The 10,927-nt window shown below is 39.4% G+C and overlaps 1 protein-coding gene across 1 annotated transcript; it reads left to right on the forward strand.

Annotated features, from left to right (window-relative positions):
• The first annotated feature begins 257 nt into the window (after nt 1-257).
• TYRP1 (tyrosinase related protein 1) lies at nt 258-10,461 on the forward strand. Its single transcript, XM_009934475.2, has 7 exons — nt 258-639; nt 3,392-3,714; nt 5,056-5,260; nt 6,218-6,385; nt 7,933-8,112; nt 9,564-9,710; nt 10,256-10,461. The coding sequence occupies exons 1-7, from the start codon at nt 258-260 to the stop codon at nt 10,459-10,461; spliced, it is 1,611 nt and encodes a 536-aa protein (XP_009932777.1).
• Nucleotides 10,462-10,927: the final 466 nt, after the last annotated feature.

Consider the following 10,927-nt stretch of genomic DNA (forward strand, 5'->3'; position numbering starts at 1 on the left):
TGCAGATAACAAGAGCAGAGAAGAACATTAGTGTCTGAGGTCAGAGTTGCTCACTTTTCCAGTTAAGAGTATTGCAGTGCAGGGTTTGGAGGCACTTTCTGGGGTGGAAGAGGCAGCCTGGAGGTTTGTATCACTTGCTTTTGTTCTCTCTCTGTCTCTCTGCAGAGGGAGCTGGGTGTCCCATCACAGGAGAGGAGAAGTCAGCGTGTGTGGACCACTGGCTCTCGGAAGTAGCCGGCTCTGCTGGATCCGCTGTCATGCAGCTCCCGATGCTGCTGCTCCTTTCCCTGCTGCTGTTCCTCAGCATGCTTGGCCAAGCTGGAGCTCAGTTCCCTCGCCAGTGCGCTACTGTCGAGTCCCTGAGAAGCGGCATGTGTTGCCCAGACTATTTCCCTGTGTTTGGGCCAGGTACCGACCGGTGTGGCGTGTCTACGGGGAGGGGCCGGTGTGTACAGGTGACTGTCGATTCGCGACCTCATGGCCCACAGTACATCCATGACGGGCGGGATGACCGTGAGCAATGGCCCATACGCTTCTTCAACCAAACCTGCCGGTGCAATGGTAACTTCTCTGGTTACAACTGTGGGTCATGTCGCCCTGGCTGGAGTGGACCTACCTGTAGTCAACAAATCAATATAGGTAAGAACATCAGAAATATGACATGAAAATTGCCTGTTGGCAGTGTTTGCATCTAAATGTACTTCTCATATTTCTTTTCTTTAAAATTAAAATGCCCCTTATGTTTATTTAGCAAATGTATATTGCCATAGGGTTTATTAAGGCAGCTGCTAGATGAGTTGCTCGGCTTGTGTGCCAAGCACCTACATTTACTACCCAATAAAAGCAAGAAACAACCTGTAGCCAGTGCAGGATTAGGACCAAGTTCCTTAAAGAACAGAATATCTAAATTGAAGAAATTATATTCTTTGGAATTATTTAAGAGTAAAACAATGTATTTAGACATGTACGTGTGTTTGTGAGTATGTCTGGAAACAATACATACCTAGATATAATGTTTAATACCTTGTGACTACTTTAACTGTGACAGTAGCTCTTTTGATTCAAAATCCCTTACTGCATTTCTAAACTATGTACCTGGTCTTGTAAATTTTTACTTACCTAGTTGCTCTCCATGTCTTTAAAAGTCTTAACTCATGACTATGACCTGTTCAGATGAATCAGAACAGGAACTGGTGGGCCTTTCTGAGACTTCTCTGGTTTCAGTTTAGTCCAGAAGATCAGTAAACAGACGTCTAAAATTTTTTGAAATGGTTATGAAATACTTGAGGGACTGGAAAAATGCTGAATATTGTAGGTAAATTGAAAAAGACAAGCAGGCTCAGGGACAGATCCTTGCTCTCAAATCAAAACCATCTGAATGAACAGGATTTCAGTCTTCACTAATGAAAGTTTAAAGGTGTTACTGAAATCCTTTAAAATCCATAATCCTCCAGACCAGTAATGGGTTTGTTGACATTAGAAAAAACAGGTCTCCAGCACAAATGTGCACTGGCTCTTGTAGAAACAGAAATCAGCACTGCCATTATTTTCACCAGATAGGAAATGCTCCATGAATATGTGTGCATGTTCCAGCAAGGGTTAACAAAGGACCACTGGCCAATTCAAAATCTTAAAAATAAGATTCCTTGGAAACAACTTACTGAAGCCTATGGGAAAGACCTTAGGATTTTATTCATCATTTGAGCTCCAAGAAGCAAACTAGAAAGCAGAGAGTATGACTCGTAAATTGGATCTGATAAACCAGGTTGCACCCTCTGATGCTCTGGTCTGTTCTCATTAACAATGATGATAACTCTGAAAAATAATCAAGAAATAAATGTTAACACACACCAACTTAGCAAATTAAATCTGAAGCTAGGCAAAAAGCAGACTTAGCTGATTTTTTAGGGTATACAAGAGTTTTTTCTTTTCTCGCTTATTAAATCCTTTACTACTCCGTAAAACGCTAAGCAAATCAGATTTATCATGCATGACAACATGAGTTTAAATAAGGGAAACTAGCTTCTTATTACGCTTAAAGTTTCTACATGGAGGTCACCTGTTTTGTCCGTCCATAGAGCTTGCCCCAGCTGCTCAGACTTTAGAAATAATTATGGGATTATCGTTGGCATATCCATAGAAAATAGCTGTAAAATGCATTTTGGTGCCTTCATGTCTTCTAAATTTATGCCTAACTTTAAACATAGTCCCAATTTTTTGTTGTGGTTCAGTTACATATTTTGAAAAATTAAAAAGTTAAGATGTCTATGTAAATCAAAATTAGCTCAAAATTTTTAGTGCGCTACTTAAAATCGACAACAAAAAACTCTTCAATGACCAGGGCTAGCATATCAGTTCAGTTCTGCTAAACAGAAAAGCATGTTTCAGCATACAGAGTCCTTGAATGAAATTCATGCTTCATGAAAAGTGTTTCCATAAACTTCAATGAAGCCAAAACATCCCCCACTGAATAAACTTTATATAGTGAAATGTAATTAATTTTTATTCTTTATATTGATTCACGCTGAAGACCCATTTCTTCTCATATCAACATAGTCTATTACTCATTTGGACAATTACGGATTTTACAGTATTTTTTATAATGAAAATCAGGGCATGTTGAAGAACCGCTGTGAGGACTTCTTCCTGTGTCTTAGTCTAATCTTGGCCTGAAATCTTCTCAGTCCAGGTGAAAAAGTACTGGACTGGGACTGAAGTGATATGGACTCTGTTCCTCTGGCTGATACACTGGTATTTCAACAGGTCAATTTTCTTCCTTGTTTAACTCTCTATATGTGAACAATGATATTTTCAAATGGTTTTGAGATATACTACTAAAAAGGACTAATATACAGCTGTTGTTAATTATATTAGGTAATGACTTTAAAGAGAGCTGTTGTAAAATTCACAATTCACTGGTGAACCTGCCATTTTTCCAACAAAAGTTCAAACATAAACGATGTACTTCTTCCCTAAATTGTTAGAGCAGTAGAGCTTCTGTTTATTATAAATTACTATAGAGTATTCTTTTCTTGTAAATTATTACCACAGGAAATCATAAGTATATTGAATGAAGTTCTGAAAGATTTGTGTGACAAAGAACTGTCTTTGTCATTTCTCCAAAGGGATGGAAGGATAGCCTGTAATAACACTTCTAAGAGCACTAAAACCAAGTTTTGGGGCTTTACTTTTATTCAGCTCAACATTTCTGGTCATAAATAACAGTTTTTTATTTATAGTCAGTACTCTCTGAATTGCGAAATAAAGAATGGATGAATGTTGCAAGAAAAAGGGTCTTCTCTGGAATTACTAGGAGCAAAATAAATTGGTCCTGTGAGATCTGACTTGACTGTCTTTTACTTTGGAAACTTACTCCTCTGTATCCTTACAGTCAGGAGGAATCTTCTGGATCTGAGCACAGAAGAAAGGAGGCGCTTTGTGAATGCCTTACACCAAGCAAAAGTGACAATCCATCCTGATATTGTTATTGCCACACGAAGACGTGAGGAAATATTTGGACCAGATGGAAACACACCACAATTTGAGAATATCTCCATTTATAACTACTTTGTGTGGTCTCATTATTATTCTGTCAGGAAGACTTTCCTTGGTGCAGGGCAGCAGAGTTTTGGAGGAGTTGATTTCTCTCATGAAGGACCAGCTTTTGTCACGTGGCATAGGTACCATCTACTGCAGCTTGAAAGGGACATGCAGGTAAAGTTCACTTTAATATTGAGCCATGTGTTCATGCTAAGTTTTGTACAGTTAAAGAAGTTCTCACCTTATTCCAAAAGGGAAAAATGATAGCAGCTCTTTCTATGCGTTGAAATAATTCTGCTTCAATTTCAGTAACTCCTTAAGTATACTAAACTTAATTGAGTGTATTCAGGTTTTAGACTGTCATTGTCATGGAGATGCTAAAAATAATATTTCCATCAGAGTAACAGAAGACATAAAAGTTACATCAAAATCTCCTGTAAAAATATATCATAGAAGGCATTTTATTGGACAAAGAAAAGTTATTACCAGTGTTAATTTTAATATCAGGCCCCTGATTCTTGACTAATTTAGACTAATCTAAGCAGCACAAATTCTAAACAAAATTATTACAGAGACAGCTTGAGGATTCAGAATCACATTTTATTTGTATTATTAGTGTAACTGGTTAGAGAAATTAATGCTTTGTTATACTTTGTTCCATAAATCAGTAATTCTCTGGTTTTCCTTTCCTTGTGTGGACCTGTCCATAAAAGGAATATGTTATTTTATGTACCATCATACTTCTTAAAGAACAGAGAATTAGGTTTTCAAGGTCAGGGTTAAATAGTCTTTGAAATCACTTCAAGTGTTTCCACTCGCTTCAATATCTCTGCCCCAGGCTGAAGCACGAACTCCCTTCAATAACTCACACTTGACATCAGTGGCATTTCATTATGTGGAAGCCCTGAGGAGTTCTAGCTCTTGGTGATTTAATACACGTTCTTATTTATGTTAGTAAACTTTATCATTAGTTAAGCTAATTTGGCTGGCCAACACTTCTTGGTTTATAAATACTGGAAGCCAGGACACACTCCAGAACTGTTCAACTGCAACTCATACCAGAATAAAAGAATGACAGTTTGAAGGGCCAGTATCCCTGTTCCTTACTTTTCTATCTGTTCAGTCGTTCCACAGCTGGCTTAGTTCTTCTGTATGCTACAAATGCTGCTGTTGTTGACAGGCTACTAAAAATATCTGGAAAATTGGGGTATCAGTATTAAGTCCTGTTTCTTACTACTCGCGACCTGGTTTCACAGAAGGGATAATGTCTTATTAATGAGGGAGATCCGTAATACAATTCAACAGTCCAGCTATCTTTTCTGTTGAACAAAGGCATCAATGTGAAAAACTGCTGAAAGATTTTACATGGATTTTTCCATAGCTTTCCTCTCCTCCATGAGGCAGGACTCTGACTCTTACTAAGACATATTAAACTGTTTTTTAACACCCTTCCAGCAGTAAACTTTATAGCTATCTGGGGCACATAAGTATTAACACCATATTTATGTGGTTTAGAATATGCTGCAGGACCCCACTTTCGGACTGCCCTACTGGAACTTTGCAACAGGACAAAACACCTGTGATATCTGCTCAGATGACTTAATGGGAGCTAGAAGCAATTTTGATGTCTCTCTTATCAGCCAGAACTCAATCTTCTCTCAGTGGAGAGTGTTATGTGAAAATATAGAAGACTATGAAACTTTGGGAACCATCTGTAACAGTAAGTATGACTGCTGGCAGATATTTGGAGAGAAAATCCTTTTAATAATAAATAAATAGAATACTTTATATTGCAATGGCTTTTACCAGCCAAAAAGTGCTAAAGTGATTTTTTATTATTCTTGATCCAAGTTTCATCAGTCTTCTGAGACAGTATATACTTACCATCTGTCTTGCACTGAGGCACCGAGCAGCTCAAAATCTGAGCAGGAGCTGGTAGCAGAGGAAGAGCTAAATGCTTTGACTTCCCTTCTTATGCAGTATCTATTCATCTCCTGTGCCATAAATAATTAAATCTGGCAGTGTCATTTCTTAACTGAAGATGAAGTTTTCTTCTGACTACTCCCCTTATCACTTTCATGGCATTCTGATCCAAAAAGAACATCTAATAAATCCCCATGTTAACTATGTGGGGCATGTTTTGAATATGAAGAATATTGAATCCTAACGCTTCTACCTCAGCTACAAGAGTTCAACAATACCATTAAGTTTCTTCTACATTCATCACATTCAAGTCACAACTGAGCATCTTTTTGGAAATAGGAGGAAAAAATAGGGGAAAATCACAATATTTGATTAGTCACATAATCAGCTTCTAATAAGAAGCTAGTCCCTTTCCCAGATAATCTAGCAGAACACCTCAAAAATTTTGTCCTAGGTCTCATTAGGAAATCACATTGAAAAACCACAGAAAATTTTCCCAAAGCACTAACAGAACCACAGATTTCATTAAGAGGCTTCTAGATGCTTTATAAAACCCTGGTGCAAAGGACATAGCACACAGGACCCTGTGAAGATTCAGATTCTTTGCCTGACATGAGGAACTGACCTATTCATTCAGTTTGAGTGTCATTTGCAAGGGATCTTTCTTTCCCATGGTTCAGTCATTAGAAGGATGCATTCTGTGGCCTGCTGTTTTGCACCAGTATTGTTTTCTCTTTTCTCTCCCCCTCCCCAGGCACTGAGGGTGGTCCCATTCGAAGAAATCCTGCCGGAAATGTTGCACGGCCTATGGTACAGCGTCTTCCAGAGCCTGAAGATGTTGCTCAGTGTTTGGAAGTTGGTGTATTTGACACTCCTCCTTTCTATTCCAATTCAACAGACAGTTTTCGTAACACAGTAGAAGGTAAACATGGCAAATAGCAGGACCTGGAACAACTCCAAATAAGTCAAGGGAGAAGGCTTCCCATTTTTCCTGTTGGAAGTACGAGTTTGGAGACAATCTGCTGGACACCAAGAACACATTGTTCTTAGCATTAAGTATTAGCTTACCATTAGGTGGAAATAAGCTCTGGGTAAATTATTTTATAACTTACATCTGTTCTTTAAATGTGTAAAAGCTTCAGAAGTCTGTCACTGGCATACTAAGTAAAAACCAGCTGAGATCAGGTCCTTGTAACCTAGTAATAGGTTGCCATTGCTGAAACAGACAGCCCTTGCCTGTACATTGATGCTTCTGCATCCTAAAACAAGACAAACAGGTGCTCATCACACTTATTCTATTATCTGAATTAAAACAAACAAAAGAAAACAAAAGAAATTGTGAGGCTTGGCAGTACTTAGTGAAATGGTATTGAAGTAGTAATGGAGGTCTGGGTACAGGATTTACTGCTGGACACGTTGGTCTTTCTCTCTGGGCCATGTAACTCTGTTCTCTAAGATCTACACATTTAAAATTAAATTTTCAGTCACTGGCACCTGAACACACATACACCAACAGAGAAACAAGCCTGAAGTTTGATGTGTGCTGTTCAGCCAGTATCCTCCCAATCGCTTCTGCACTTTAATAATCCAGAGTTTTTAACAGGAAAGACTAGTATTCATGAGAAAAGACAACCAAGTGACAGTTCAGATCCCTACCAGACCTCCCGTAGATACTATGGCTCTTTTGAAGAGGTGTAACTCCTATGGCAGGGAGGATATGCTCCATTTTCTTACTCTTGGAGAACAAAACCAAGATTTGCACAAGCCTTTTAAGCATACATGAAAGTTTTGGATGCTTGCCATGTTTGACAAATGGGCTATCAACATCTAGATATCTAAACAAGACTTAGCCAATTAACTACACGAAACCCTCTCTGGAAAGTTTGGCCAGAGCATGAAAACAGAAGTTTTCATTATGCTTCAGATCCTAACACCCGACATGAGAGTTACGAGGTGTTGGACAATAACAGAGTTACATAGCTTATTTCCACTGAAAATCCAGAGAATGTGAAGCTTTCTGAGATGTGTTCGCAGTAAGTATGGAAATTATGTGTGGAAACATAACAGCTGGCTCATTAGGATAGATGGCAACATATACACACTTAAATCAGCAGTTAGAAAACACATGCAACTATTTCAGTTATGCTGAAAAATATGTAGGTCCCAAATATATACCTTTATTTTTATGCTATGATGTGGGTTATTTTGGACATTTTTGTGTTACATCCCAGCAGCTTTGCACTCCATATTCTCAGCATTCTTTCGTAAATGTTATTTTAATTTGAAAATTATGCATGCTAGGGACATTTCTTAAATGTCAGTAGGTAGAGAATTAACTACTCATTCATGTTATGCAAGACAACACAACAACATGACAGCCTTTCAGAGATAAAAGTATCCAGCTGGGACTGCAGCTTCCAAACAAAATCTTCATGGTGATTTTTTTGCATTCTTTGTTTGCCTATTCAGGGTACAGCGATCCTTCAGGGAGATACAACCCAGCAGTCCGAAGTCTTCACAACTTGGCTCATCTATTTTTGAATGGTACAGGAGGGCAAACTCATTTATCACCAAATGATCCCATTTTTGTCCTGCTGCACACATTTACAGATGCTGTTTTTGATGAGTGGCTGAGAAGGTATTCTGCAGGTAAGATGTACTCATGGACAGAGGCAGGATGGGTGGATGTCAGTCTTTTTCATCACAGGAGCTCAGCTGCTTCTTGTGGGACAGCAAGATGACCCTAAGCTTAGAAGAGAGCGCTGGAATTTTAACAGTTACTATAGTTAACAAAGACAGACTAATAACAAGCAGCAAGATGCCCCTAAGCTTAGGAGAGAGCACTGGAATTTTAACAGTTATTATAGTTAACAAAGACAGACTAATAACAAGCAAGCTCCCTTCCTCACCCCATAACATCCATTTTCAAATTACTGTCTGTGAAGGGACTTGGTCAGAGATACCAGGCACAATTCAAGAAAACAAAATGTGCAAATACATTGTCTTCGTAGAGCAAAGACAGTGTAACCATGGAAGGTCCAAATACTTCATGGACTTTCCTTTGTTGTGTGGAGCAAATATCTATGTTTCTTCTTGTCAAACAAGATCAGATGCCATGCACCCTCTCACGATTCATTTTGACCACCTTTGTGATTTATTATCAGCATTCCATAATCATTTCGATATCCTTTCAAGGGATGGTCACTGTTACTGCCCTTGCTTCTTTAACTCTGAAAAGAAGAGGGCAAATCAGTAAGGGATGCAATGAAGGAGAGGGTGGAAGGAAGGACAGAAGGAAGGAACAGCAAGGAAGGAAGAAAAAAAGAAATAAAGAAGGAAGTGTATTGGCATCAGTGAACTGGGGGGACAATTCTGTGTAACCCTAACGTCTGTGCATTAGTCTGCACAAAGCAGCAACTGTATTCCTCTTAGAACAATCCAACCCTCTATTTCTCTTCTAGAGAGGAAAGCTGCTGTTGCACAACTGAGACTTTTTCGTGCAGCTTCCACAACTTGCCTCATGTATTTTTCCCACGTCAACTATCAGAGAGCAATTGTATCCTCTTGTTGTACTTACATGACCTATCACAAGCTTTTGCATCATATTACCAAGATAGATTTTATTTTTCTTTTTTTTTTGCTTCAGCTGATTTTCTCCTGATTTATCATAATATTGCAAAATAAATCCATTGGAGTTCATATCAGCTGCCCTGCTGAACTGCATGGGAGAGCTCTTCATCCCTGTTGAAATCAGCCAAAGCCAGATTGTAGCAAAAAGGTTTCCCAAGTCCTCCACATATACATATTTCTCCTTTTCCATGTGAGAAGAAACAAAAAGCCCAACACAGCCAGAAAGTTTCACAATTTACTGGTGGTTTCTGTTTAAAAACAGAGATATCATTAGTGGTCTTGCTATTGGACAGTGCAGAGCCTTCCATTCTGGATCTGTCACACTCAAAAGCCAAAACTTCTAGATTAACTTAAGTTAGGAACGAAAACATTGAGATACTCAAAACCCTGAGTCACTGTTGGAAAAAAATGAAGTAGTGCAAATTATTTTGATTTCATTTACGGAAGTGTGGTTTGACTTTCAAATTTAGATATCTCAACATATCCACTGGAGAATGCCCCTATTGGACATAACCGACAGTACAACATGGTGCCTTTCTGGCCTCCAGTTACCAATAATGAAATGTTCGTTACGGCACCAGAAAACCTGGGATACAGCTATGAAGTCGAGTGGCCAGGTAAACGGTCCTTTTTTCTCATTATGTCTTTCTGCCTCTAAGGTTACACATTACATAAACACGTTGTTTCAAATTTCACAATCAATATTTGATGTAAAGGTCTATTTCTCTTTTTTTGCCTGGCTTTTTAAGTCAGTTGTGTTTGGTATTTGGTACAGCTAAATAGCTACTGATTACAGATTGCTCCTGCATGAAGCTCCCGCTATTCACTTGAAGTTCTCACTTGTACATAATATTTGCAGGAGGTCCTTACTTCTGTTTCACATGCCTTCATTAAACTACCACAGTGAATGTAAATCCCTCACAAACCAGACAGAATAAGAAAGGTTTTTAGGCAGACAGAAGATTGGTTTTAGAGTGTAACAAGAGAGACTGAAATTTTCTGACATTCTGGAACAAATATTATCAACCACTATTTAAACTAGTTCTACTTAATGACCCATTGAATAATGACAGCTACTGAGCTTTCGTCTGTCCCTCTGATGTTTATCCATATACTAGACATTTACTTTTAGTAATTTTCCCATTTTCTTTCCTTCCTGTAGGTCGGGCTCTCCATGTCACAGAGATGATAACTATTGCAATAGTGACTGCACTGATTCTTGTTGCAATTATCTTCACTACTGCTGCGTGTATCGTACGTGCTAAGAAAAATAAGGATGAGTTGCATCAGCCTCTTCTTACCGATCAGTATCAGCACTACTCGGATGATTACGATGGCATACCTACACCGAGCCAGTCTGTTGTTTGAAGAGATGGCATTTTTTTGCATCTGACTGAAACATATTACGCTGTAATTTGTAAATGATGGTCATCCATCTGCTTTAAAATAAAGAGCATAAACTGTCAGTGTTCCGGTTTCGGCTGCCGCCGGCAACAAAAGCGCCATGCGGCCGCCCCTCCCCTCGCCGGCGTGCGGAGGAGAATGGAAAGAAAGAGGCAGAAACTGGTGGGTCGGGATAAGGGCAGTTTAACAGAACAGCAAACAGAGGGAAAACAGGAACAACAACGATACAGATAAGGAGAAAACACAACAACGAACCGCAGGAACCAGACAGCACCGGCGCCGCGTCCCCCCAAGCCCCGAGTGCGTTCCCGCCGCGCCGCCCCCCCCACCGGAACCCAGCGTGACGTCACATGGTATGGAATACCGGGCTCTGTTTGGCCAGGTGGGGTCAGCCCCCACCCCCCGGCTGTGCCCCTTCCTGGATTCCGGT

Source organism: Opisthocomus hoazin, chromosome Z, assembly GCF_030867145.1.
Source record: "Opisthocomus hoazin isolate bOpiHoa1 chromosome Z, bOpiHoa1.hap1, whole genome shotgun sequence".
NCBI classification, from domain to species: Eukaryota; Metazoa; Chordata; class Aves; order Opisthocomiformes; family Opisthocomidae; genus Opisthocomus; species Opisthocomus hoazin.

Excerpts from the sequence above, each read along its gene's own strand:
- TYRP1 (XM_009934475.2), top strand. The coding sequence starts at position 258 with ATGCAGCTCCCGATGCTGCTGCTCCTTTCCCTGCTGCTGTTCCTCAGC. Across the intron at positions 6,386-7,932 it reads TTTTCGTAACACAGTAGAAG|GGTACAGCGATCCTTCAGGG; the intron begins GTAAACATGGCA and ends TTGCCTATTCAG. Across the intron at positions 8,113-9,563 it reads GCTGAGAAGGTATTCTGCAG|ATATCTCAACATATCCACTG; the intron begins GTAAGATGTACT and ends TTTCAAATTTAG.